This window comes from Barbatula barbatula (genome assembly GCF_947034865.1).
Source record: "Barbatula barbatula genome assembly, chromosome: 2".
NCBI lineage: Eukaryota > Metazoa > Chordata > Actinopteri > Cypriniformes > Nemacheilidae > Barbatula > Barbatula barbatula.
Window position 1 is genome coordinate 21,889,599 of NC_136767.1, and position 26,340 is coordinate 21,915,938.

General features: G+C 39.2%; 1 protein-coding gene across 1 annotated transcript; it reads left to right on the forward strand.

Moving 5' to 3' along the window:
* Positions 1 to 136: 136 nt before the first annotated feature.
* Positions 137 to 16,304, forward strand: mfsd3 (major facilitator superfamily domain containing 3). The gene is made up of 6 exons (XM_079482180.1): positions 137 to 214; positions 676 to 1,406; positions 6,105 to 6,252; positions 8,984 to 9,084; positions 10,256 to 10,365; positions 13,663 to 16,304. The coding sequence occupies exons 2-6, from the start codon at positions 716 to 718 to the stop codon at positions 13,864 to 13,866; spliced, it is 1,254 nt and encodes a 417-aa protein (XP_079338306.1). The 5' UTR covers positions 137 to 214; positions 676 to 715; the 3' UTR covers positions 13,867 to 16,304.
* Positions 16,305 to 26,340: the final 10,036 nt, after the last annotated feature.

Sequence of the window (26,340 nt, forward strand, 5' to 3'; positions counted from 1 at the left end):
ATTTACCTCGACTTTGAGAAACCGCACAAAAATGCGTTGGTTTGTCCCTACATGCAGTGCCGCTTTTGCCGTGGGTGGCGCTGTTGAGCTCTCAAATGCATATCGCTTATTGGCTGTCTGTTCGTGTCACGTCACCAGCTCCCGCGGAAGTGCTGAAGATTGGAAATAGAGGTTATGCTGCATCGAGCACAGCGGGTGAAGGAGACATTTACCTGTAAATACATTCACGTTTTTGTAATATTAAAATAAATTGTGTTATGTGTGCAATTCTGAAGATGATATTTCAGTGGTTTTAACGTTAATCCATAAACAAAAGTCTTAAAATGAAAGAGCATACGTTTCTTTGACTGAGCGCTTTAACGATTTCATAAACAAAGATTACCTTTCGCATTTTTGCGCCTTGTAGTTAGCAAAATACGTGGTTAATAAAATATAACGAGTCAGTAAACTTTCATAGCGTTCAATAGAACTATTAAATGAATGAATCATAAATGCAGATAATTAATTCTATCTTCATAACCACTGAATACGGTTTCCTGGGCTGATCATGATGATTTACTTTGTTTGATATGAAAGTGTTATTCCCGTTTATTCTTGATTCCTATAAAGTGCATCAAACCAATATGCTGATCTAGCAGGTCTTGGTCAAACACCCTTCTTGTGTTCCTTCCACAGTACAGCCATGAGCTGAGGCTCTCCAAAACTGTCCGTCCCGATGATGAACGACAAGCTGGTGTTCCTGGGTCTCCTGTACTTCATCCAGGGTATCCCATATGGCCTGCAGTCGTCCCTGCTCCCAGTGTACCTGCGAGGTGCCGGCCACTCCCTCACACGCATCAGCCTTACCAAAATCCTCTACTTCCCCTGGGTGCTCAAGGTCCTTTGGGCTCCTCTGGTGGACCGTACGGGCACCAAGCGCTGCTGGTTGGTGGGCACAGTTGCTGGCTTGGCCCTTACCTGTTTGGTCAGTGCTACCCTCGCACCTGATGTTCAGTACATGGGGGTTGCAGGCTCCCTGCTCGCTATGAATGTGCTGGCATCGGTGCAGGACATTGCGGCGGATGGAGTGGCCGTGCGGCTGCTGAAGGGGCAGGGAGAGGTGGGCCTCGGGAACACGGTTCAGGTAGTGGGATATAAAGCTGGATCTGTGTTTGCTGGTGGAGGGCTTCTGGCTGTGATTGATGTTGCAGGATGGGGCTGGATGTTTGCCCTGCTAGCCTGTGTGTATGGTGGCGTTGCTCTGTTCGTGTGGGGCGCCCCGGTGTTGGATGGAGAGTCGGCACGGGGGCAAGCAGAAGGACGGAGAGGGTCGAGGGATGCGATGCAGCCCTGGAAGGTTTGGAGGAAACTTCTGTCTGTGCCAGGAACATTATGGACAGTATTATACGTCCTCACTTACAAGCTAGGTAAGTTGTGAAGACAAATATATGTGGAGATGCTTTATATCATATTTATTTACTTGATGCTTTTATATAAATATATTTTCGTATATGTCTATATAACTTCGAAACTCTGTTCATTTTGTAGTTAAATTCATATTCATATGAATTTCAAACCCATGGCATTGGTTAGACCACAGCCTGAAATGTCATACCCTTAAAGACATAGAACTGTGTGTGTTGAAAGCAGCATAATGGCCACACTCTTCAGAACCGTTCAACCTGCAGTTTAAAATCAGTAAGGAAAATATAAACAAATATTACACACACTTTCTGGGCTTCAACTCTGTTTTAACATGTACAACAGAGTGTTGGTTTACCACAAGATGGCAGTCTTGCTTCTTTTTATGTAAAACTCTTCAACTTCTGTGAAATAACAGGAAACTGTAGACTGTTGGGTCAAACAGATCAGAATAGCTTAAGTTCAGACAGACGTCGATCTTAAAACAGTCAATTTGGTGTTTGGTATCAGAAGGGGATTACATTAGGATTAGATCCTCTTTGTGTTTGTGGCGTTTTCAAAGGAAAACTGAAATGAGAAATATGGTCTGCACTGTTTATGAAAATTTGAACGCGCTCCATAGACTGACAAGACAGGAGAGCTTGCCCCTGCTGCAAGACAGAGGAGAACATATCGATCAAAGTCGTACATTAAGTATTCTCGTCACTTTAAAAAAATGTAATTGAGCCAGTATGAGCGGCTGGACCAATTTAACGATGTCTCTAGTACTTTTCTCAACCTTGACAACAACTATAACCATGAGGTATATGAGGAAGCCTGGAAATCTCTTGGATATCACAGAAAATATTTTTTGAAGAGGACCGGAGATCTTAAAACATGTTGTACGTCATGTGGGTGAATTTTGAGGTGAACTTTTCCTGATTGGCTGAGAAGTCCACATATTTAAATTTAATTGTTAAAGGTTTTTTGTAACTTTGATAAATGCGGATATTGGATTGTAGATTAATGTGTAGGGGTGTAACGATACGCTTAGCTTTTTGTTACTTTTGTTAAAGAATAAAAAAATTCAAGGTTTAGTTTGACCGTTTTCGTGTAAACTAAAAAACTGTGTCGGTCCATACTTGAATCCATCCAGTACTTCTGTTGCATCACGTGTGTTGTATACAGTTTCTCTCATCTCAAGCGTTCATAAAGAGTAATGGAGGGGGTCACAGAACAAAGTCCTTCCCAGCGTGGAGGATGATGTTTGGGTGAAGGGGGCTGGGATGTGGCCAGACGTGGAGCTTCCCTCGGAAGGGTCCAGGTGGAGGCGGGAGGGAGTGTGGGGGGTTAAAACTAGATGCATTGGGAGAGAAAACCAATTTTGCTCTGTCTGTCTCTGCCTACCTCTCTTACTAAAAATACCTAACAAACATACGTTTCTATAGCCTGATCGTACCCTTTCTTCAATCTGCACAGCAGGGATCAGGGAAAGGAGGGGTTTATGGGGCGACTGAGAGGTGACGCGAGCAGGAGGCAAATATTTTCCAGAGGGAACGCGGAGGACTGCAGGGGGGATGAATTAATGAACACCCACCACATGGTCAACTATAAGAGAGAGTGACAGAGAGAGACAGACAGTGAGTTGGTGGGGTGCAGGGGGCATCAATATGATGAGAGGGCGCAAGACTAGAAAGCAATGGAGAAAAAATCCAGTAAGAATGATAGAAGATCAGTTAATGTATGTGCTGACCTAAATATTTTCCTCATTGTTTGGACCATTGTGTGACTCTGGTGTGAACGCTGAAAAAGTTCTGTATTTAAGACATGTGAGCTTACGTCACATACTTTGAATGGGATGCTGCACTGATCTCTCCATATCTTCCCTCACGTTCACATAACTAACGGTGCAAGTGATAGTTCGGGATGCTTTTGTTTTGTCCAAACAATTATGTCATTGTGTCCCAGAACATAAAGGGAATAAACTAGACGTATTCTAACCTCACAGGTCCTTAGAGACCTGGTTTGTTGTTGGATGAGGAGTCTCTACAATGGAGCGATATGACCGGCTCAAGTACACGCAGATGCAGATACACACGGCACAGTGACCTACAAGACCTGGGAGGGGCAGAGGTTCCTTATAGTTGCTTGTAGCTACAGGCAGAGGAGGACCAGCATGTTCCCATGCTAAAGACTCTTGGGAGTTCGGAGATGTATCATAGCGCTGATTTTAGTCAGCACCTCATACTTTCACACACTTCTGTGATAGTTTAGTTTTGTCAGTGTTTGTGCATGTGCTTGTTCACTGTTTTATCTCAAAGGTTTATTACATGTTACCCTTCAGCCAATTAAAGGGACAGTTCACCCCAATATGAAAATTCTGCCAGGGTTCATACACGACTGACTGAAGTTGTTACTGCAACAAGAGCTTTTTTATTTAATATTTAACTTTAATCAATTAAGTTCTCATTATTTACTGATGTTTATTTCAATGTTTTATATGCTGTAGTGTGCCGTTTCACAGATGGATTTGCGCGAATGGAGGGATGTTTCATCCTCATATTTAATTTTCAAGTATTTAACCATTTCAAGTATTTAAATGGTGTCCATATTTCTCTCCCACTTGTCATGTGGTTGCTACACGCAAATATAATGATATAATATTATTTATAATTAATATACAGTATATTTCCCAAACCACTGCACAACTGCTGTTGATTTGTCCATTAACACCGCAGTGGTAAAAAACTGACACCATCACAGCCGTCGGCAGAATACATTAAGTTTGGTTTTATAGTGGCGGGTACTGAGACTAAGCCGAAGACACAATTTTAGACAGTGTTTTAGGTGTAGAAATTTTCTCGAACGATGCGCTAAAACCAAAAAATGTACAGAGATATTTGAACACAAAACACCCGAGCTGGTCTGACCTGCCCTGTTATTGTTGCAGGAATAAATGGTTACTAAGTAGACCTGCCAAGTCTTTTCTATGATTATTCAACAGTTTTCATCTATATAGCTTACTTGACTAAGTCTGCTGCTGTGGCATAAAAGATTAACAGCAGACTATATGTACTCTTTGAATATTCTGTGTTCATACTATCATATTTGGAAAGGTGGTCCTTTGAACAGTCCTTGGTGGGCCATGAGTTGCAAAAGGTTGAGAACCCCTGGAATAGAACACAAACATTTTCCTACTAGTCAATGGCGGCCAAGAACCAGTACCACAATTATAGAGCATTTTCTTCACCTTTTTGCTGTTGTACTCTTTCATTTCATTCAACCTCTTTTATTTGTATATATCTCACTCTGTTCCCCATTATCTCTTGTTTCAAACAGAGGTGAACTGATACAGCATCTCATCTCTCTCGCTCTCTCAAACCCGCTCTCCCCGTCTCCTCCCCATGCCGCTGCATCCTTCTTTTCTCCACTTTGTGTTTTTGTGGATGTCTAATGAAATCCCATGTGAAATGGACAATTGTTGCTCTGAGAGTATTTATAGACATGAATAAGCAGCCTTGTTGTTTGTTTCCAGTCCCTGCATAAAAGATAATTAGTTTGAAACAGCATAGGAGAAAAAAGAGAGGCCTAATACTGGAGCGCATGTCCAGATCGCACATGTGGGATAATCTAAAGCATCTCAGTACTTGAGGAATCATTTATCTTTGGCCTTCTGTATATGTTTACCTATATTGCTTTATTATGGTAATGAAGAGCCGTAGAAGGTTCTGTCTGTGTTTAGCGTTAGATTATGTTTATGCAGTTAATGGAGTGAAGCTATAATTAGTCTTGCATAGGCATATTTTTAATAGCAACAGGTCCACATTGATACTATTTGTGACTAACCCATTCACTTCTTTTGTATCGACACAAAACCAATTCAAGTGAGTGGGTACCTACGTTGTTCGGTTACCAACATTCTTCAAAATATCTTCTTCTGTGTTCTGCTAAAATATTTTTTTAGTCTTGTCATAACACTCCAGAAATTATTGGACATTATAAGACAAAAAGGCAGATCTGCTGAATGTTAGAAACAAAAAGTCACATTAATTGTTGTTTCCACCACATTACAGACTTTACAACATCCCTTACAAATTTAGCTCGACTGTCAGACTCGGTGTCCCACAAAGATAGCGACCGTAGCAGAACTCTGGCAGAAACGTCTGATTTTTTATTTGATTTTCTGTTTTTGTTTCTCACCGGTTGCATCTCGGGGACCCCGGAAGCCCAGGATCTGTTTGACGGCGGTCTCAGAGCTGTCAGTCATCCTCGAACTGAAGGCAGACTCCATAAATAATGACAATGGCTTTAAATAATACACTGCGGCGGGTTACCGGGGCCTCCGAGCGCCTGCTATCGCACAGAAACGCAGGACTCCGCAGTGATGGTGTAACAGCGATGTTCCTCTGACAGCTTTTGTTTTTGTCACATTTGTCTGAATTTTAGTGACAAACTCTGAAAAATTGACTGCGAGGCAATCCTTTTAGGAGTAAAAACATGGCCTGTGCTCAGGTTATCACTTTTTCGTTCTCAGATAACAAGTTGTATGTTTTTTCACTTTGATCTGTGGATTGTGTCATAAGTTTAACTCCAAACACAATTTTAAAAAGGGTCTGATGCAATGTGATATGAATCTGTTTTTTCAATAGCCTCTTATTGGTTTCTGAAATAACCTTTATATTTGTTGATCTGTGGAAACTCATGTCACATTGTTTCCTGTACAGGTGAACAGGGGGCGATCACCATGTTTCCACTTTTCCTGCTGGACCACCACATGACAGCCAGAGAGCTGGGGGTGTGGAACGGGGTGGTTGCCATGGCATTCTCCATCTGTGGCTCCTCAATTGGGGGCTTTTTACTCTCCCAGTACAGGTACGATGTGTGTGTGTGTGTTTGTTTGTATTGTGTGATAAAGCAATGGTGTAATCAACTGTAACATCCTTTTCATGCTTTGCCACTAATGTTGTAGAAATGGAAGACTTCTTTCTTTTAATGTCTTCTTACACCTTTCTCAAATCCTTGTCAGCCCCCTCTTCCTTTATCAGCTGGTCTCATCCACCATCTCTCTGTGAAAGAAACACAGCACCGCCGCCTTCTCAGTATTTTCTCACTATATCTCTTCACCCATCTCAGCCCCAGGTGTGAGAAAAGGAGATATAGAGAGTTTGTGTGAGAGTGATAGAAAGGGAAATGTGTTAATATATACATGCACACACACACAAACACACTATACAGTATATATGTACTCAACGCCATGCTGACACCTTGCCTTGATACCAGTTTTACATGGGTGTCATATATAATAGTTACTAAAGGATTTACTTGTCTTAACTGTTTCAAGAGAGGTCCGAAAGTCACATATTCCCTTGTACACAGAGGCACACATTATAGTATATATAACATGCATTTCAGTTTTATACACCACTGAATTGCGTAACATGAGCTTGATAAGACACTTGATAAGAGCTATTAATGCTTTGGTGTGTGCTTGAGTTAAAATGATGTAATGCTGGTCTAATAATAACCTGAGATTGAATAAGGTAATTGTTCACTTCCCTTAGAGCTGTGGACGATTCCCCAGCCATCTAATATTAGTCTTGGCCGATAATGTGGAAACGCATGTCCTGCTTAATTGAGACTATTGTGTTGGAATTGCAAATGTTTCAGGTTTGTTTCTCATAGGCTAGTGATAAGATGTTCATACTGTAAAAATGTGGATAAAAGCATCTGCCAAATGCATTACATAGGTTTAGAGTGATGCATGCTGTAAATTATTTCTTTTCCTTTACAAAATGGTTAGTTCCAGTCCTTGATTTCGAATGGTCAATAGCTGTGTGTTGTGTATCACTGTGATTTCAGTTTTATTCATATTTTGCAGCAATTTAGTTGAGCAATTTTGCTATGTGCTTTTGTCTTTTTATTCTGTATTTATTTAATTAGCTTTTAAGATTAATTTGTTTTAGTTTGAGTTTTTATTTATTTTCCAATAATAATTTCAAATGTGTTGTGTAATTGAATTTTTACTTTGTAGGTTTTTTCCTATCCCAGCTTAACTTGGTGTGTAAACTTAAACTCCTTTGTTGATTGTTTTTCCTGACGTTTAAATTCACGACGTAAGTTGTTTGATGAATAAGATAATTAAATAAAGAATGTAAATAATAATCCTAACTACCTAGAACTGAAGGCTCCATGAATCACGTGACGCTCACATTTTGAACGTTTGCTGTCGTGACTCCCTCAACGGCTCTGCGGCAATTGTTTGAAAACTTCCATAGCATCCATAGGGAACAACAAGGGGGGGGGGTTTACTCGGTCACTTCAAGATGCACCTAGGAAAAGGGGAAAGCTTTCAAGCTATACATTTCAAGCTATATCCACCAATATTAAAAACGAAGTACACTTTTGTAATTACAGAAGCTTGATCACAGCACTCAGCAATGCTCAGCCAACATATCGTTATCGCTTGGTGACAAATTGCTTCAGCGCTATGAGAGTGGAAGTGGCTTAGCTGGCTGAGATTTTTGCCGAAGTATGTTATATAATCTATTGCCTCTGCAAATCCATTAGATGCCCGTGCGGCACAGAAATGACATGTTTTACCTTTAAAAGTGCTAAAATAAAATAAAATATGTTCTTTCTCTTAATTCCTTATCTTCTCTCTCTCTCTCTCTCTCTCTCTCTCAATGCTAAAGGCAGTGTTCTTGAATGGGGAGGAATGTAAAGTTTTACACTCGCAGGGAGTTCGTTCATTCGACACAGTCGTGCATTCAGGCCTTGCTTCCCACAGATTGGGTTTCTGCCGTTGTCTGTTCAGGGCTACTAAAAGCTAATTTGGACACTTATCCCGGCCCAATCTGAAACACTCGAGTGACCAAAAACTGACCCCCATACAGTGATCGCCATCAGCAATCTGAGAGTACGAATCTTATCGACCTAACTGCTCGTGTGATACGTCTGTTTTAGATTTGCTTTCCAGCTCTCGCACCCTTCTCTCTCTGCGTTTGTCTGTCCTTCAGAGCTCTTTCTTTCTCTCATCAGAGTGAAATATGAAAGAGCGTTATTGAGTGGATGTTTGCATGAGAATAATGGCAGATTGGCTTTCTGTCTGGCCGGCTGCTGTTGTTGACTGGGTTCATGTATATCTACAGTAAAAGACTGGTTTAAAATGACAGCCGATTCCTCGCTCCTCTCTCAACGTCCAGCTGACCTTTACTCACAACTCCATCTCTCTTTCTCCGTTGGGGGCCTCCGAGTCTGTTCACATGGAAAGGACATACTCGTTGGGGCTTTAAAGGAATGTTCCAGGTTCTGATGGAGCTCGGAGAAAACAATGTGCTTGTGTATTAGGTGTGTGATGGTCACTAATAAGGTTAATCTGCCCATGCCTGTGGATCTTGTTGAGTTATTGATTATGTTGTGAAGGAAGTTCACTGGGGGATTCTGAACCGCTTATAGAGTATCAATTAGAGTGTGTAAGCAAACACACTGCATGTGTGTAAACATGTGTACGGAGTGTTTTTCTTTAAAAAGGTTTAAATTATTGACGTTTCTGATTATAAAAGTTGTCGATTGGATCTGAGTTTTATCTCTTTTCTGTTCACAGTATTGGACTGCTGATGAGACGTGTGTTTATGGTACGGACGTTCAGCATGGTCTTCCAGAGCTCATTGCTGGTAGTGCTGGAACCTTCACCTCTTATGAAAGGTGAGACACACATACACCCTCATGTCTGACTCAGAGACTTACTGTATTGGTTTGTTACAATAATATATACAAAGAGTATGTTTTCTGATACGGCGCTTTTGGACAAGTTTAATTTAAAGGTGATGTGAATTTAAGGGTACAGAGAGAGCAATAGCAGTTTCCGCCTTTGCATTCTTTTTTATCTCCAAGATTCCTATAGTTCTGCTGTGATAACCTTTTGTCACTTGAATTCAGCACAATGCAAGCCAAATTTTTATGCTTGAGCTGTATAGAGGAGATCATACAGATGTTATGTCAAACACGACGTCTGGCAGTTCGACTTGCTTAAGTGGATTTGCGTTTCTGCTTCAGTCTGTGGAAGTCAACGCTATTTTACCTCAAGTATTGTCACGGCTCACTTTGATAAATGAATAAATCCATATTCAACCCTCGCTTTCTCTTTCTCGCGCTGTCTCTTTTCCTCACAGGTGCTTTGGATGTTTATTTAATGAAAATGATAAAGGAAAAAGGAGAAGCTCTCGCATTTTAGCTGTTTTACTCTGTATTTTCTGCCACTGTATTTCTTCCTCCTCGTGATGTCGCGGCTTTTTAGTGGAGATGTTTTTGCCAGCAAGCTTCTGTTTGACAACTCCCTCATCTCTCTTATTCTCTCTCTTTCCGACGCCCTCTCAAATGAAACAGAACAAAGCTACTCTACACGCCCCCCTCAAACAAAAAAGAATGATAAAGTTCTGCAGAAAATATTTTTCAATATTGTATGAGACCGGATGCCTCAGAAGAGCTGATTTTCCTTCCTGTGGTTTCTGGATAAGTAATGGAGAAGTCTTGTTAGGCAGAACTAAACACTTCCAGTGAATAATTCAGATGGAGCTGAATGTGAAAACTCAATTTTTTTGTTGGGGAGTTTCGGGTAATAATTGATTTTGAGATGTCTGGAACTCCACAAGTGTATGCACTGGATGGACATTACACAAGTAAATAAAAAAAATCAATCAAACCCCCACAGGGAAACAGATTAAAGGTATTAAAGTTTGTGAGAAAAATGTCAGTCAAGTTATTGAGGGCCAACACACAGACTACCACAACACTCTTATGAATCTCAATGATCTGTGGCTGTATGCTTTTTATTGCTCAGTATTCATTGTATAAACAGGTATTCTTTCTCTCTCAGGAATGGCAGTGCTGAGTCTGGGTGTGCAACATTTCATAGCCGGTCTCATCACGACTCTCACCTTCACCGTGATGATGAACTGCACCCAGAGAGCCGACGAGAGCATACAGGTATCACACTCCACCCCCCCCTTTAACTGACCACACCCCCTCGCCCTTCCTGACAGGCTAAAGTAAGCTTCGAATAACATTGCACACGTTCACCCGAGGTCAGTCGTTTGACAAATCTATTTTCGCTTTAGTTCACAAGCCGAGCTCGGAAGAAACAAAACACGCATCTTTTAGTTTTTGATATTTGTTGACAGGTAGAAATCCACAACAGGCTGTAAGCCTAAGAGTTTATCTGTCTGCAGCGTGCACGAGGACATCACAGCAGTCAAAAGCTCATTCATCTGTCAGTCAACAGCTCCAGTCTGGGGCCAAGCAGATATCACACTCTCTTCCGCACCTCATGTCAACCGATTTCAAACAACCGATTTCGCATCAATCACCTACAAAGCGCACGTGTTACGAAGAGTGCTCATATTCCTGCTAATAGAACAGTAGATTTGACATCTGATTATTTTATTTATTTAGTAAGGTGGCGTGTTTGGTTGGAGCTGTGGCACGGTGGTTCCCTCACATGCTCTGTGTTATCCGCATGAGCACCACGGCTCCATGTGTCAATTTCAAAACTGGTTTGTCTTGTTTGTAGCTTTACGGGGGCTCAGCCACCTTTCAGGTGGTCTCGTGGAGTGTTGGGCAATCATTTCTACTATGTTTCAGGTATTTTTGTTATTGTTGGTGTGTATAACATACTGTACCATACATTCATTTTAGGTCAAAGAAAGAGAGGCTCTTTAAAAATAGACAGATACTGTAGGTTCTGTGTTGTCACAGTGAAAAGATAAATATTTTGGAGAAATAAAAAAGCTACAATTATGTCATTTTATTTTAAGCAGTTTGAACTGTAGTGACCTCTGCGCTAGTTTAACCTGAGGTTAAGTGCCCATTGTAGCTCTTTAAAGCTTGGGAGCTTGCGCTGTTGTGGAATCTGCCGTTCTAAGCAACCATGAGATGCGCTCATTGTGAAGGTTCAGGCAAAGAATAGATGGATTTTCAGCACTCATGCGCTAGAAATGAAGAGCGTGCCGCACCACATGCGCACCGCGACAGTGTTGGTCTCTATTTAAGCGCTTGCAGCACGTCTACATTAAAAATAACGGACTTTCGCATGCAAAAGACGCAAAATGTAAATGGCCCTTAAGTTATTTATACAGGGCATGGTAATAGAAAAATGTGGTGCTTTACTGAAAACTTTACGGGACTTCGGCCCCTTAGCCCACCCCACTTCGCCCCTGTTCCTGAGTACTATAAAACAAGAAACATTTAAACCAAAATTGAAAATTCTCTCTTCATTTACTTCCCTCAAGTTCCAAATATGTATACATTTCTTTGTTCTGATGAACATAGAGAAAGACATTTGAAAGAATGCTTGTAACCAAAAAGTTCTTGCCCACCATTAACAACCATAGGAGAAATCGCTTTATTAAATTCTTGGTTCTGTTGAACACAAAAAATATCTTTTGAAAAATGTAAGAAAGCAAACAGTTTTAGGGCACTTATTTTTCCTATTCAATGGTGGTCAAGAACTGTTCTTCCAAATATCTTTCTCTTTGTTCATCAAAACAAAGGAATTTATGCAGATTTGGAACAATTCGAGGGTCAGTAAATGAATAGTTAAATGAATAACAGAATTTGTATTTATGAGTGAACCTTCCCTTTAATGGCGTGTTCACACCAAACACGTGATTTACATGTTAAGTCAATGCAAAGACGCGATAGACCTACTCGCCGTGATTATGACATAGCGAGCAGAGGCAACAATGAAGAACTGCACCTCCGAAGGATCTGGTGGACCCAGACGAGTCTACGTCGTTCTTCAGCCTTCCGTAGCACATAATGCTCAGCTACCCTCTCAACAAAATCCATGTCAGCCGTTTCGCAACAAGACTGGTGCCGCCTGGCAGAAGCCCCTTCCTTGTTGCGAATTCGCGTCTGTAATGAAGCGAATTTCACGCGCGAATGATGCGAGTAACTCAAAATGTTCAAGCATCCAACTACACACGAATAGCGTGATTTACCGCGTTTGGTGTGAACACTCTATAAGGAAAAAAGGGGTGCCGAGCTTTTTACGATAGCATGTGTATCTTTTTTTTACATTTTTTATTTATTTTATTTAAATTATTGGTTTATTGTGTACTGGTATATAGTACTGGTATATTGTGACAATCCTAATTTGCAAGGTTCAGAAAGAAAACTGAGACTTTTACTGCGTTTTTGCACTAAACATTTTTTAATGTTCTATCAAATTATACTTTCTTTATTCAGGCCAAAATAAATATTGAGATGCTGTATATGTTGATTATCGTGAAAAAATACATTGAGATATCAATTTTAAAGTGTATCAACTAGCCCTAGCAGCACAATGTGTCCATCAAACAATCTGTCCACTTTACAAGAATCTCTCCTAACTTTATCTCTCTAATCCTGTGTTGCCTAACTTCTTTTCTTCATTCATTATTTTCTCTGTATGTTTATACTGTAAATGTGTACCAGATGATAATGGAAGTTCTCACTGTCTCTATACTGTAGATCACTCCCCTCCCATGTTCTCCTGTTTCGTCCCTTCATTCATCTTTGACATGCCTGCATTGTCCTGTTTAAATGGCTCTGCATTGCATGCATGTGATCTCCTCTCCCAGCTATTTGTCAATCTATCAACTCAAGACGCGCTGAATTAATGGCACTTACCAAACTCATTAAACAATAAGAAAAGCGCCGGTATGTTTTCCCTCGGTCTCCAAGCAATTAAAACTCCCCCTTCACGTTCAGAGGAAAATAACCAAGAGGACGATTGTAAACTGTAGGTTAATTCGAAATGTTCTGATGACATACATACGGTAGCGGGAGCGGCTTGTGTGTGTGTTTGTGTGTGTTTGTTTTAAGGCGGTATTGGATGACCGAAAACCGATACTGTGAATGTTTTTGAAAAGGCCCTGGAGAGAGAAACAGAACACCTTAAACAAGTTTGTAGGAATAAAGGTACCTCACTTAACTTTAGTGGCGGGGCCATGTGAAGGAATGAGCTTGGCTTTGCTTTCCCAGCCCATACAGTATGCTAGGTTTCAGGAGATGAAATAAGAAGCACTTGTGTGGAAGGTTCCATCTGTTTGGATGTTGTACTCAAGAAAAGGTGCTTGTAGGCGCTTTCCCTCATCCTGTCTCCCATCAATATTTTTTACTTACGGTCCCATCATGAGTACAGTGCTAAATGTTTCTGGCACTGTCAGCAGTGCATCACAGGGATGATGTCAGCTAGTAACGCTCTTTTCTGTCTTTTTTTGTCTTGACCTCTTCTACCATCAGGCCACCCACTACAGTTTTCTGGCCACTCTTGAGGTCCTGGGGAAGCTGAGTTTTAGCGTCCTGGCTGGGGCCATGGTGGACACTGTGGGCTACCCCATAGCCTTCATCCTCTTCCTCTTTCTCACCTCCAGCAGTGCTCTGCACGTGTGGAGAGCCACAGAGATCGGCATCCTCAAGGAACAGGTTAAAGGGCAGCCTCAGTGACCAGCCTTAGCCAATCAGATGGCACTAGTGTGTGAGCGGTTGTGTGCTTAGTGTAAGACTGGAAATGAAAAGCCAGTGATGCAAACATTTTGCATTTATTTTCGACATAACCAGCATTAACCTTGACAAGAACCGCAAAGAGAACTTTGAGCAAAAGCCAGAAGCTCAAGTTAGAACAATGCAATTTTTTTACATCTGCAATGAATAATCGTGTTCAGTTTTTCTACATATTTGTAGGTACGCGTTTAAGTAAAACCATCATTTTGTTTCATTCTGTCAACTAGTGAACTAGTCTCCCAAAACATAAAAATATGTTTTTATTTGCAGAAATTCTGAATGAAATTAAAATGTGGTCTCTTCATTTTTCCGAGCTATATATAAAGGACCACTTTATTTAAATGTATGGGACTACTGTGAGTGATACAATGTTAATATAGCTTAGTGAGTGTTTTTATGTATTCTAATTGCAATACTTGTATTAAAGTGGCCATATCATAAGAATGTATTTTTTCCTGATCTTTTGAAGAGCATAACGTGATATAAAAATCTTCTTTCCTCCTGGGTTCAAAAACACTTATTGAAAGAACAAAATAGATCGCTATTAATATTCATTATTCATACTAATAAAATACACATGCTAAAATTGTCATGAAAACAAAATCTGTGGTATGACCTCTTTAATGTCATTTCTTTGAGCCAATACTGCATTCATTGAAATGTTATTTTGTACCGTATAATGCCTTTCAGTTTTCTGCATTCCCTATGCAATGACACAAACAAATAATTCACAGTTATTACATATAGCTTTGCATCTCATCAGACCTTTGTTTTAGGTTCTCAAAGTGGAAGTTGAATATAATTATGTACAGAATAGACTGTAATAATGAATTGACATATGAACCTTTCATCTGGAGTGTTGGTAAAGGATTGTGAATAATTGTGTCTAACATGTACCTTTGTTGTTTCTAAACCTCTTTTTTGTTTATTGTGTACAGCTTATGAGTTTTAATTGTCTTATTTTAATAACATGCAGCCAAAAATGAGATGTTCTGAAATATTTGAGGTTTATGAACCTGATGTACGTAAGAATACTTAAACCTACATTGTACTATAATTGATTCAAATGCCATGTAATCATACCATGAAAGGAAATCACTAAAACTTAAATTCTCATCTTAAGGTAACATTATGTTTCCTAAGTTGAGCTCCCAGTATCATATACTGCAGATAATATAATTTCCAGTGTTGTCACGGAGATTTGACTCTTATTTTCAGAGATGTACACAGGCAGTCAAATCTGAATAATACATAATGTTCAAAACTGATAGGAAAAGGAAATCTTGATATCGTTTAACGAGTGATTTATTTTTATTTTGCCAATAAATCTTCTAGGCAAAAAATGTTAACAAAGAACCTTCTTTAACATGTATTATCTCTGACCGTATCAGAATCTAAAATTAAAAGCTATGACGAAAAACCCCAGTGTGTCTGTGCTTTTATTACCTTTAAAATTCCTCAGTCCACGTTTTACAGAGGTCCTGGGTAACACTGTACAAGCTAGTTTTCAGAAATTTCATAGCATCATGTACATTTGTGCTTAACTTGCTGTTCAAAAATCTAAACAACAACATTCATACAACTCTGAAGTGTTTCACCAGATGGAGCTTGGAGAGCTCCCCGTAAGATGACGTAATAGCGGTCAAGCCAGATCTCCAGCATTTACCATGATACTGTATACTGCACTTCACCGTGACCGAGAGAGATGATTCCTTGCGGCCTGTTAGAGGGATTAGGAGTCCTTTTGTGAACAGTGAATAGACCTCTACTTCACCCTTTCACAGTGCTATTATTTCCTTTTTGGTTTAGCCAGAAATAAAAAGCTCATCTAACTTCTCTTTGTGTGCACTATACATCCTACAGTGATGTTGAAAAGCCAGACTTCTGACTGGTTAAAATTTATAACTGATTTTGCCAGAGTTATTAGGCTGATGTGCCACAAAGTATTTATTTAAAGGCACAGCGGTCTCTGCGCAGAAGTGGAAAATGTGTTTGCCAAAAATTGGCATTTGACTGTCACGTCTTCCAGACTTGTTTGTTTTGTTCAAAGCTTTGAAAAATCTTGAATTTTAAATGGCGACTGTCTGTCACAAAATTCTGCTTAGCATCTCATTTTGTGTTTTATAGAACAAAAGTACGGCCTTAAGGTGTGAAGCAACATGAGTAATAATGACAGAATTTTAATTTGTGGTTTATTTTTATTTTTTAATAGTAATTTGTAAACTGGAAAAACAGAAATATATCGTAAAAACATTTCTTTCTGTAAAATTATAGGATACATATCACATTGTTTTCCTCGTTTTTCTTGTAAATTTGCAGTCCTTTTCTGTAATTTGATGGTTTTTGAAGATATTTCAAAAATAAACTGTGAAAATCTGTATAAAACAGTTAAATTCAGTTTTTTGTATATTCGTGGGAAATCAGTAAAAAATCTAATAGGAAAATTCTGCAGTTTTTTTACAGTGGTTTGAGTTGAATCGACACAAAAGTAATAGTTCACCCAGAAATTTTAATTCTGTCATTATTTACTCACCCTCTTGACAAACCTATGTGACTTTCATTCATCCGCAGAACACATATTTTGAAGTATGATGGAAACCGAATTCTGGCGCCTACCATTGGCTTGCACTGGTTTTGGGTCCATTCAATGCAAGTCAATAGGTAGCGCCATTGTTCGGTTACTACCATCCTTCAAAATATATTATTTTGTGTGCAACAGAAGGAAAAAAGTCAAATACCAATTTTAAAGGACAAAAAGGTGAAGAAATGATGATACCATTTTAAATTTGGGGTGAACTGTCTGTTTAATGCGAATAAGCTGCAAAACTTCCACCTCATGAAGTGATCCACAAGAAAACAGTGAGTGCCTGTGCATGGCCTTATGATCAGAATATCTGTCTATCTAAAACTAACAAGACACACGATTTTCTCAGTGTTGATTGAATTGTTCTAACCAGGTGTGAGAAAATAAAAAATTGGGAGTCCAATGCTGCAGGAGAGCTTCTATTGAACCCTCCTTAAACTGGCATTTAACCTCCAGTTAGCTATGAGCAAAGTCAGCACTAACCTGACCAACAGCTAGCTTAAAAGAAGCAAAGCTTCAGTAAATTGACTTGTCTTACCTAATCGCCACAAACAATAGGTATGACATGAAGCGGACCTCAAGTTGTTTCTTACGCTTTTCCCAGGCATTGAGTTTCCATTTTCTGGGAGCAGAAAGAGGCATTAGAGCCTCGGGTCTTTGGGAAATAAGCCGAAAAGAGAAGAAAGGACACAGTGTAGAGTGAGAAGTAAAGGGACAGTTTGTCTTGTGGTGTCGATTGGAGACGGACCCCCGACAGGGTTCGAGAAATTGGGAGGAGTTGTCCAGCTGAGTGAGGGCGTCCGGAGACTGTAGCGTCTCAAAGCTTATTCTGGTGTTTTCTCCTTCTGCCTGCCTTTGCATGTTTCTCTCGGTCGCGTTGCCGGCCGACCACGCACAAGGTTTGTTACCTTATGCTTGGCTACTCCATCAGTAGTAGAATAATTCCTCCTGGTTTTAACATATCGTGTTAATATGGTTTTATGTCATTGAGGTTTTGTGTTAATAGTCACACCTATATGGGAATAAGGTAGCAGAAATCAATCTTGTTGTGAACTTCATCCAGGGTACTTTTAACAAACTATAGTGACCTCCATATGTGCACACTACAACAACCTAACAAACAATCATGATGTCACTAGTGGGCCCGACGTTGACCAACCCTTCTAATCCCATGATGTGGTTTTCAGATGCATTAAAAAAGACCCAAGAAACTTCCTCATCAAGTGTGAGATAAAGTTTCCTTTGTGAGAAAAAAAGAGATATTGCAACATGTTTTAATATCGACTAACAAAAGTGTTTTGTGGAACCCTGAAGGGAAGAGGTGTTGGCTTTTTTCAGCGCAGCTTTTGTGGGCAGGCCGGCAGAATGCGCTGGTGGCTCTTTGTCTGGTAGGGAAACTTTAGCCGGGAGGTGCTGGCTGAGCGCGGATCGGGGGCATCGGATAACCACGCATTTCCTCTTCTGCTATTTACAGGCCTTTTGTTTGTTTGCCGAATGCGAAATATATACATGTCTCCAGATCAGATCTGCTTTCCACACGCTGGCCTGCTCTTTGTTTTTCTCATTGTTTCATTTTTATTCATTATTCTGCTGCTCTCCTCCTCTTTCTCTTTTGCCTGTGCAACTTCTTCATGTGCTGTCAAAAGTCTTAGCATCTCTCATGAACCTTTCTGACAAAATTCTATAATTTTTCAAAAGCCTTTCAGATGTAATTTACATAATGTAATCTATTACTTAGGATCTACAACATTTCTATTTGTGGGACAGTATAGTTTTGTCCTTTTAAAAAGGTGTTTTTGTTCACCTAAGTTGACCTGGAGGTCATGTTTCTTTGCTCTTGCAAAAAGTGATGGTAAACAATAATAGATTTGTTTCTGAATATTCTACTGAACTATACTGTAACTCACATGTGTTTTATCATATGTTTGTGATATAGATGCTGTACTACCTATGTACAAAAATGTTTGTTATGATCTACAAAATATTTTATAGAAACAATATAATTTTTTAGTAAAGTAAACGTTTTTTTTATAAAAGTTTTATTTACTAACATTTTTTAAAATTAATATGAATAATGAAAAGGTCCAAATAGATGGAAAAGTTCTTCAAAAAAAAGCATCCCAGGGTATCGCCTTAAGAAAATGATTGATAAAATGTAATTTTTACAAATTCTAGGCAAATGATGGCTACTGTTTTGTTGTTCATTTTTGTTTTGAAATGTCCTTAGTCACATTGGGGTTATTCATTATGATCACAATTATTTTGTGGAAAATATTAGGGACCTTAAACCTTTGAACTACAGTCTATTTGTAGTGCACCAAGTAAATTCATGCTGTATTTTAACGCTGTGCCATCGGCCAATTTTCAAAAGAAACAATCTGTGACGAAATGATTGTGTTTTGTCAAATAGATGTTTTCTTCAAATGGCGTCTCATATGTCCAGTAGTTCAAATGATATGCACCTCATTTTCTTAGTAAAGGGAGAGAATGAGTTCTTACATTAACTCTAATCATATTTAGCCTTTTTTTATCAACCTTCCCTAAATCTTAAAAAAATATTGAACAACTGCAGTTTATGTGTAAAATAAAGTCACGCTGCAAGTTACTCCTAAGACCAATGAGTAAGACCCACTGAATGTTTATGTTAAGTGCTTGAAGTACAATACATGTTAACGTCAATGATGAATATTGCGGTAACAAGCTTTTCAGACATCAAATCACTGAGTGACAAAAGTGATAGAGGTGATCAACTAGACAAGGAATGGTGGCTGATTCTGATTTGTTCATCACACCCGTGCTGGTAATGTGTAGGGAAGCAGGTCTGATCTGATGTGTAGGATAATGGGAATGTGTCTGCGTCTACATGAGCGTGATGGGTTGGGTTGTGACAAGCTGCCAGCTCATATGGCGTTGAGGCAGAGTCATCATGGCCTCAGCTCTGGATTTTCTCTAGTGCTCTTCCACCCACCTCGTTTGGGCCATTACAACAGTGGCAGCAGAAGCCCGCAGACCCCTCTCTCTCATCCCCATGTCACCCCTACATCCTCGTTCCCCCTCACTGCTTCCACTATTCGAACCCCCCGCCTCCTCTGCTGAGTCCTGTCCCTAAATCACAGCATTTCTCATTCGCCCCTGCCTCCTGGTGACATCACTGCACATTCTTTGCTCAGACTGGGGATGCATGGATGTTCACCGGACCACGGCTCGTAACCACGACAGCGTGATTCAAAATACTATTTCTGTTCGCTTCGCCGGGTTGGTCATTGTGGGGAGGGCGGCTCGGCAAACGGCAAACGGCGGGCGGAGATGCTCTTCAATGGCGCGATCATTAAATGTGACTGCTGCAAACTAGAAGTGACATGTCACAGAAAGTTACAGAAGTTTAAATGTGTTTTGTTAGGTGTAATGTTACCACGTTTATCTGGTTATATAATATTGACTGATTCATTCTTCATTTATAATTTATTTTATGTTTCGGTATAAAACATATAGAACATTTTTATGTAAAATTTTTAATGTCTTAAGTTCATATCTACATTTGCAAAAATAAATGTGTTTGTCAGTTACAGGTTACTTAACTTCACAAAAACACCTATAGCAAAGTTTAGGTATTACCTGCTTTTCAAAACGGCCCAATAAATTGTTGCAAATCTGGCGTTTATTGCTCAGTGAATGACTTTTTTTCCTTAATTATATATATAATTAAATGATATATATATACAATATATAACACTGGACACACCTTATTGTTTCTTTAACAGCAGGATTGTGGGTATATGTGTGGAAGACATTGCTTGACTTTCTAAAGTGATGACCCAGAGGACATTGCTGTAAATGTGGAGCTAGCAAAACATCCTGGGAAAATAATTGGATAGTGATCCACGGACGTGTTAGACTGATGAGATGGCGGAATTGTGAGTTGTGTCTCTGTGATTATGAGATGGCCTTGCCAAAGTCACTGGTTTTATTTTATTGGCATAATTCCTTCCAAAGTCAAAAAGGAGAAGATAAATCAAAACAATGCATCATGTCTTATGGTGTATTTGTTTATCCTGCTGTGCTGGGGTTTATGAATTAAATTGTTTCGGTACTTAAAAATGTATGATTGTATATTCATGAAGATGTTTGGGGTCTGGAAATTAAGTTTGGAGGTCAAGAATGACGTTTGACAAATAATGTTCTTTTAAAAAATCTGCTCCTCACGTTGTTTAATATCTTTCTTTTTTCTTAAAGGCTTCCTGTTAATTGCAGTTTTGCAAAGTTGTGTTTAAATGCTTCACACATAAATTAATACTTTTTAATTATTTATTGTATGTTGTTCCCAACTATTTCTTGCGGTACAAGACAAGATGGTTTTGTTGCTGTTGTTTTTCTTTCTATACATTGAAACTGAAGACTTTGGCTGTCAGTCCTAAATAAGTTGTCTACAGAAGTCCAAAGCCATTGATATGGATTGGAATGACCTAAATGTGAATTAATTATGATGAACGGATGAACTTATAAAAGTTAACATTGTCAGGGTTGCCAAGTCCATTGTTTTCCTTTGGAATTGACTTTCAAACAGTTGCTTTAGTCTTTCGTCATCTGCGTGGATCTTGTCGTCGAGGATGAGACAGTTGTTGACATTCAACAACAGAACACTGCCTTGCAATTAATATGAAAAACAAAGTTGATATCATTTGGTCTTGAAGCAGTTGGATGAGAAATGTTAGTTTTTATTTAAATACCTGAGTTGTTTAAGACTTTGATTTCTTGAGCATTATTTAAGACGATATTTGAGATCTTGCTTGAAACTCAACTGGCATCTTTTTCTCCGTTTAATCCCATTGCATAAAAGATCATTAAGAATAATCATATACTGTACATCTGGCTTTCACTGCGCACACCAGATTCTAAAATATAAATAACAATCTGCTTTTATTGTGATTACACTAACTCTGTATTGTGAGAGCATCATGACGCACCGGATGTTCCTGGTGTTGAAGAAGAGTCATTTTATGGTAATTGGAGAGAAAGTGTATGTCTGTCCTCGCTTTACCTCCTTCCCCTCTCATACCCATGACCCCCCTCCACATTCTGCCCACCCTGATTAGGACCCTAACTCTTGATTTTTGTAAAGAGTTGTGTTTAAAGTCCACTAACTGTACAGTGGACTGTTGGCTGAAGAGTTGCCAAGTAAACAAGATGTGTACGGTAATGTTTGGACTCTTCCCCTGTAATGATGAGATTTCTTTAAGCATAAAAATTAACGAATGGTTAAGTTTGAAACGACTAAAATAATGATCTGTAACATGTTTCAGTCACACTTTACTTTGAGTTTCAATTCTCTTGCTATTATTATTTGTTTGACTTCTGCCTCAATAAACTCCTAATTTGGTGCTTAAATAATTAGTGAGGTAGTTGTCAGGTTAATTGGGTAAGATTAGGCATGTAGAATATGGTCAGGCGGAATATGTGCTTTATGAATACTAATAAACACCTAGTATGCTAATAATATGCATGCTAATATGCAACTAGTTAATAGTGAGAATACATTTTTTTTAACTGATATTTGTTTAAAAATCAAATTTGCGTGATTTAATCGTCTTGCGACGCTTACAATGCGGTGCATGTTCTCCATAGGAATTCACTATAACAAACTCAAAATACCTGGGTTTTGCCTCGTTTTTGACTGTTCAAAATCGATCAAACCATGAAAGGTGTTTTTCACGAGTTCGCCCTCGCTAATAAACAGCTCCTTGTTGGGATAGATGGTAAAGCATGGGAATGAAGGTTATGCGTATTTGGCGTGTTGTGCAGGGAGTGGGCTCCGAGCCCGCCGGATCTATCCGAACCCGGAGCACTCTACCCTGCTCAGAGCAAGTGCTCCGGGCTCGGAACCGGCTCGAGCCCAGAACACACCCCCCCGGGGGTCCTGCGGGACTTTAGAAAAATGAGAGGAGCTGGGGTGGAGGAGGGATGCTTATCTGACAAGATGCAACAGGTAAGATTGTTTGTCTATTTATGATAGAGCTTGCAGGAGCTGATAGGGTAGATACGGTGATTGCTGATGGTGAACCAGCCTAGATCATTAAGTAGAGATTACGTGCTCGGCTGATAGGTGATTGCTGATGGTGAACCAGCCTAGATAATTAAGTAGAGATAGCGTGCTCGGCTGATAGGTGATTACTGCTGATGGAACATCGGGCTGATTTATATGCTTAGGTTCCTCCCGAACTTTGTTAATAAAACATCATTTGTTGTTTAGAAACAGTTGAAGTTCTTGAAGGTGGGAATAGCGAGTATTGACTGAGCAACTGAGATAAAAGTGGCTTGTAAACCTGAATCTGCGTTTGGGAAGAGCCGAGTCGGATGACTGTCTAAAACGCTTAAAGAGCTTTAACGTACCTAATCAACGACCAGGTGAGCTCAAATTTACTGCTGAAGAACCTTGTAATGAAGCTGATCGAGACCTGTTTTAAAGGATAACGTGATAAATCTCACGTTAAGTATTTCTTCCCTGCATACGTCCATTATAATGAAACAGCTTAACGTACTGAAACACAACCACATAATAACAATGTGGACAATTATAAAAAGATTTCTATTATATTTTCACTTTATTCATTTATTAAGAGCTCGTTCTTTTATCGGAAGCTAGTATTTATTGCAAGTAAGGTTTTACATAAATTTGGGATAACCTGGATGCTGTTCAGATAGTTAAACATAGGTACTTTAAGTTTGTGATAGCATGTTTGCCACCTGTTGATAGTCTCACATCTGAAAGCTAAATCGCTTTTCGTCAAAATGCATTCAGTTTACTCGTAAATAAACTTGCAGTCATAACAGCCATTTCCCGCTTGCTTCCTCACCTTGAACTGTGCAGGTGCAAAAGTTGGGCTGGTTCTGGATATTTTCAGCGAAGACAGATGATGTAATTTTCAGAATTCCCATGTGCGTTCATTTCCCCAAGACAAAAGAGTGTTTCATGTTTTTACACCGTAGTTGGAGATGCTACCCCTGCTCGTACTGGGTCAATACATTGTTTATGTAAAACAAAAGGATAAACGTGATGTAATGTCTAGACAAGATGCAAATGAACATTTATAACCCTTTGTTTTAATGCGTGCAACCAAACGGCATACGGGCAAATATTATGTTGCGCTTTAAAGTAATTGTAATTGCCAAATCCATTTAAAGGCTGTTTGATCTTAAAAACATGGTAAATTTATCAGCCAAACATGAACAGTATGCTTTTTTAATATACTTATATTTTATTTCAATTAGTCATTTTGACACATCAAATACTGCACGTTCCTACAACGTGGGAGGAGAATGCAACTGCATCATTTTTTTGTTCAGTCTCACCTATTTGGCAACCTGTCCATCACTCTCTGCTTTTACAATATAGTCTTTTTATACTCCACAATGATCCATTACCCATTAGAGCCCCTCTTTATCATCTGCCTCTGTGTTGTGTCTTTCAAACTCTCTACTCATTGATAGAGCTTTTCACACAGACTAGACTAGGTACATTTTATGTTGTAACTCATGACAAACAACTCTGAGCCTTTACACTCATATCATAGCTCATATCTGAAATGATCTCAATCCAGAGCCTGCCACAGCTCTCCTTTACTAAACTGTGACTATATTTTAGCATCTTCAACCAACCACCCTCTGCCCAGAGGTGTGCATGCCAACTATGGGTGTATGACAGATAAGACTGGTAGGCCATTTATAATAAAAATATATGTTTATTTCTGCATATTGAACTCTTTAGAGTATCATCATCTGGCCTAACAATTACTTTATGCAGTTATTAAATGGCCGTTCTTTAAGATGGCCCTATAAAAGCTGTGTTGGTGCACCATTTCGATCACACCCAACTTGAGGTTCTTTCTCTCTGGCAATTTGTTTCAATGGTACAGCTTGTTTGCATGTGGAAGTTATTGGTTAAGCATACTGTTTTGTGCATCTTTATGCTTTGTATGATCAGATTATTGATCTATCCATAGAGTGACTGACCCCCCTCTTATCACGTGAGAGTGAAGACAGACAGATGGCTGTCATCGTGTGAGGGCCGTTTTGCACATTCTCATAACGGCGGGAAAGAAACATACCAAACATATGCGCTGGCCAGCAGGACTCAGTCACTGTAAGTAATGTTCATACATCTGAACCCCCAGCACACGTGTACACGTGTGTCAATACAAACTCATCATACACATGCTCAACTCATCAGAGGATGTGTTTTGATGATGTCATGATGTGGAGTTTGATTCTGATTTGAATTCTGTGTTTCAAATGTTGTAGCAAGCAAAGGTCCAGTGTATGAAATGTAGCGGTGAAGTTGCAAATTGCAGCCAACAGCCCACTCCACATCTCCCCCTCGAAACTCTACGATGGCTGACACATTACTAAGGTGTCGTCATGTTTTCACTTCTTTGCGGAAGTAAGTAACGTATTTGTGAAACATGCTCTGTAGAGCGGTTTGTCCGTTTAGGGCTACTGTAGAAACAACATGACGAATTCCATACAAGGAGACCTGCGTGCATGTATATAGAAATAGCTCATTCTAAGGTAATAAAATCATAACGCTCCATTATGCAAGGTCTTCATACACCTCTGAAGACATAGTTATGTATATTATATTGTATATCTGTCAATAGATACTCCAAAATTACACACCTTGCACCTTTAAACATATCCAAACTCTAGTGTTGAAAGCTTTGGGCACATTTGAATTCATTCATTCTTCACGCTGTAATGCTGAAACAGATTTTTTCCTGTAGAACCTTGAGCTATTGTTCTTGCCGGTATTAAAGTTTCCTACATAAGATATTTATGAAGCCTATAGCTCATGAGTTAAATGCTCACCTAGCATCTCCTCCCTTCTAAATGAAGAAGCAGGTTGTATGTCAACATCTGATCTCCTTTATACCTTAGCCACTGGAAGCATGTGGACCTCAGTTGTGTTCTACAATTTCATTCTTGCAATTCTCAAATAGGAATATTTGCAGTAATCAAAGATTGTCCGTATTTGTGGTTCAATAAAAGATTGTTGTTGGTCTAGGTACTGTATGCCGTTTTGAGGAGTTACTAACTAAAAGAAAAGCAACTTACATGCAATGCCAAATTAATTCTTAATATAATTCTGCTATTGTAAAAGAATATTACTAGAACTTTCTTTAAAAAAATCAATGTTTTGTGGCTAAATGTTTTTAATGTCACACTGTATTAACATTCTATTTAGTTTTTATTTATTTATTTATCATTATTTAATTTTTTTGTTAAAAAAATATACCTTATATAATAACATTTTAACGTATAGATATTATTCCCTTTAAGGGATAGTTCACCCAAAAAATTCAGTTTTCTCACCCTCATGTCCTTCCAAACATGGATGACTTTGTTTCCTCCTTTCCACAGGACGCAAAGTAAGATAAAAGAAAGAAAGTTGATATTGAAACAGTGTCGGCACCAATGCAAGTGAATGGGGGCCAGTTAACAACATTCTTTAAATAACATTTTGGGGTATTTTGCGGAAGTAAGTCTTTGGTTTGAAATGAAAAGATGATAAGTAAACGATGACAGAATTTGTATTTTGCTGTGAACACTTTGAGCGGCATCAGTGGACTTAAAAAGTTTTTGTTTGCTTGCCAAGAATACTTTGAGACACTAAAAGCTCTATATGAACTGAATCAGAGAAAACAATGAATCATAACCCAGTCTCCTCAAACCATATCTGCAGAGTGCGTGTGTATGTGATAATAAAAAAGTCCAAATTTAAGTGTATTTTGGAAAGTGAAAATGTATTGACACTGTACAAACACTCATTTCCTTAACAAACT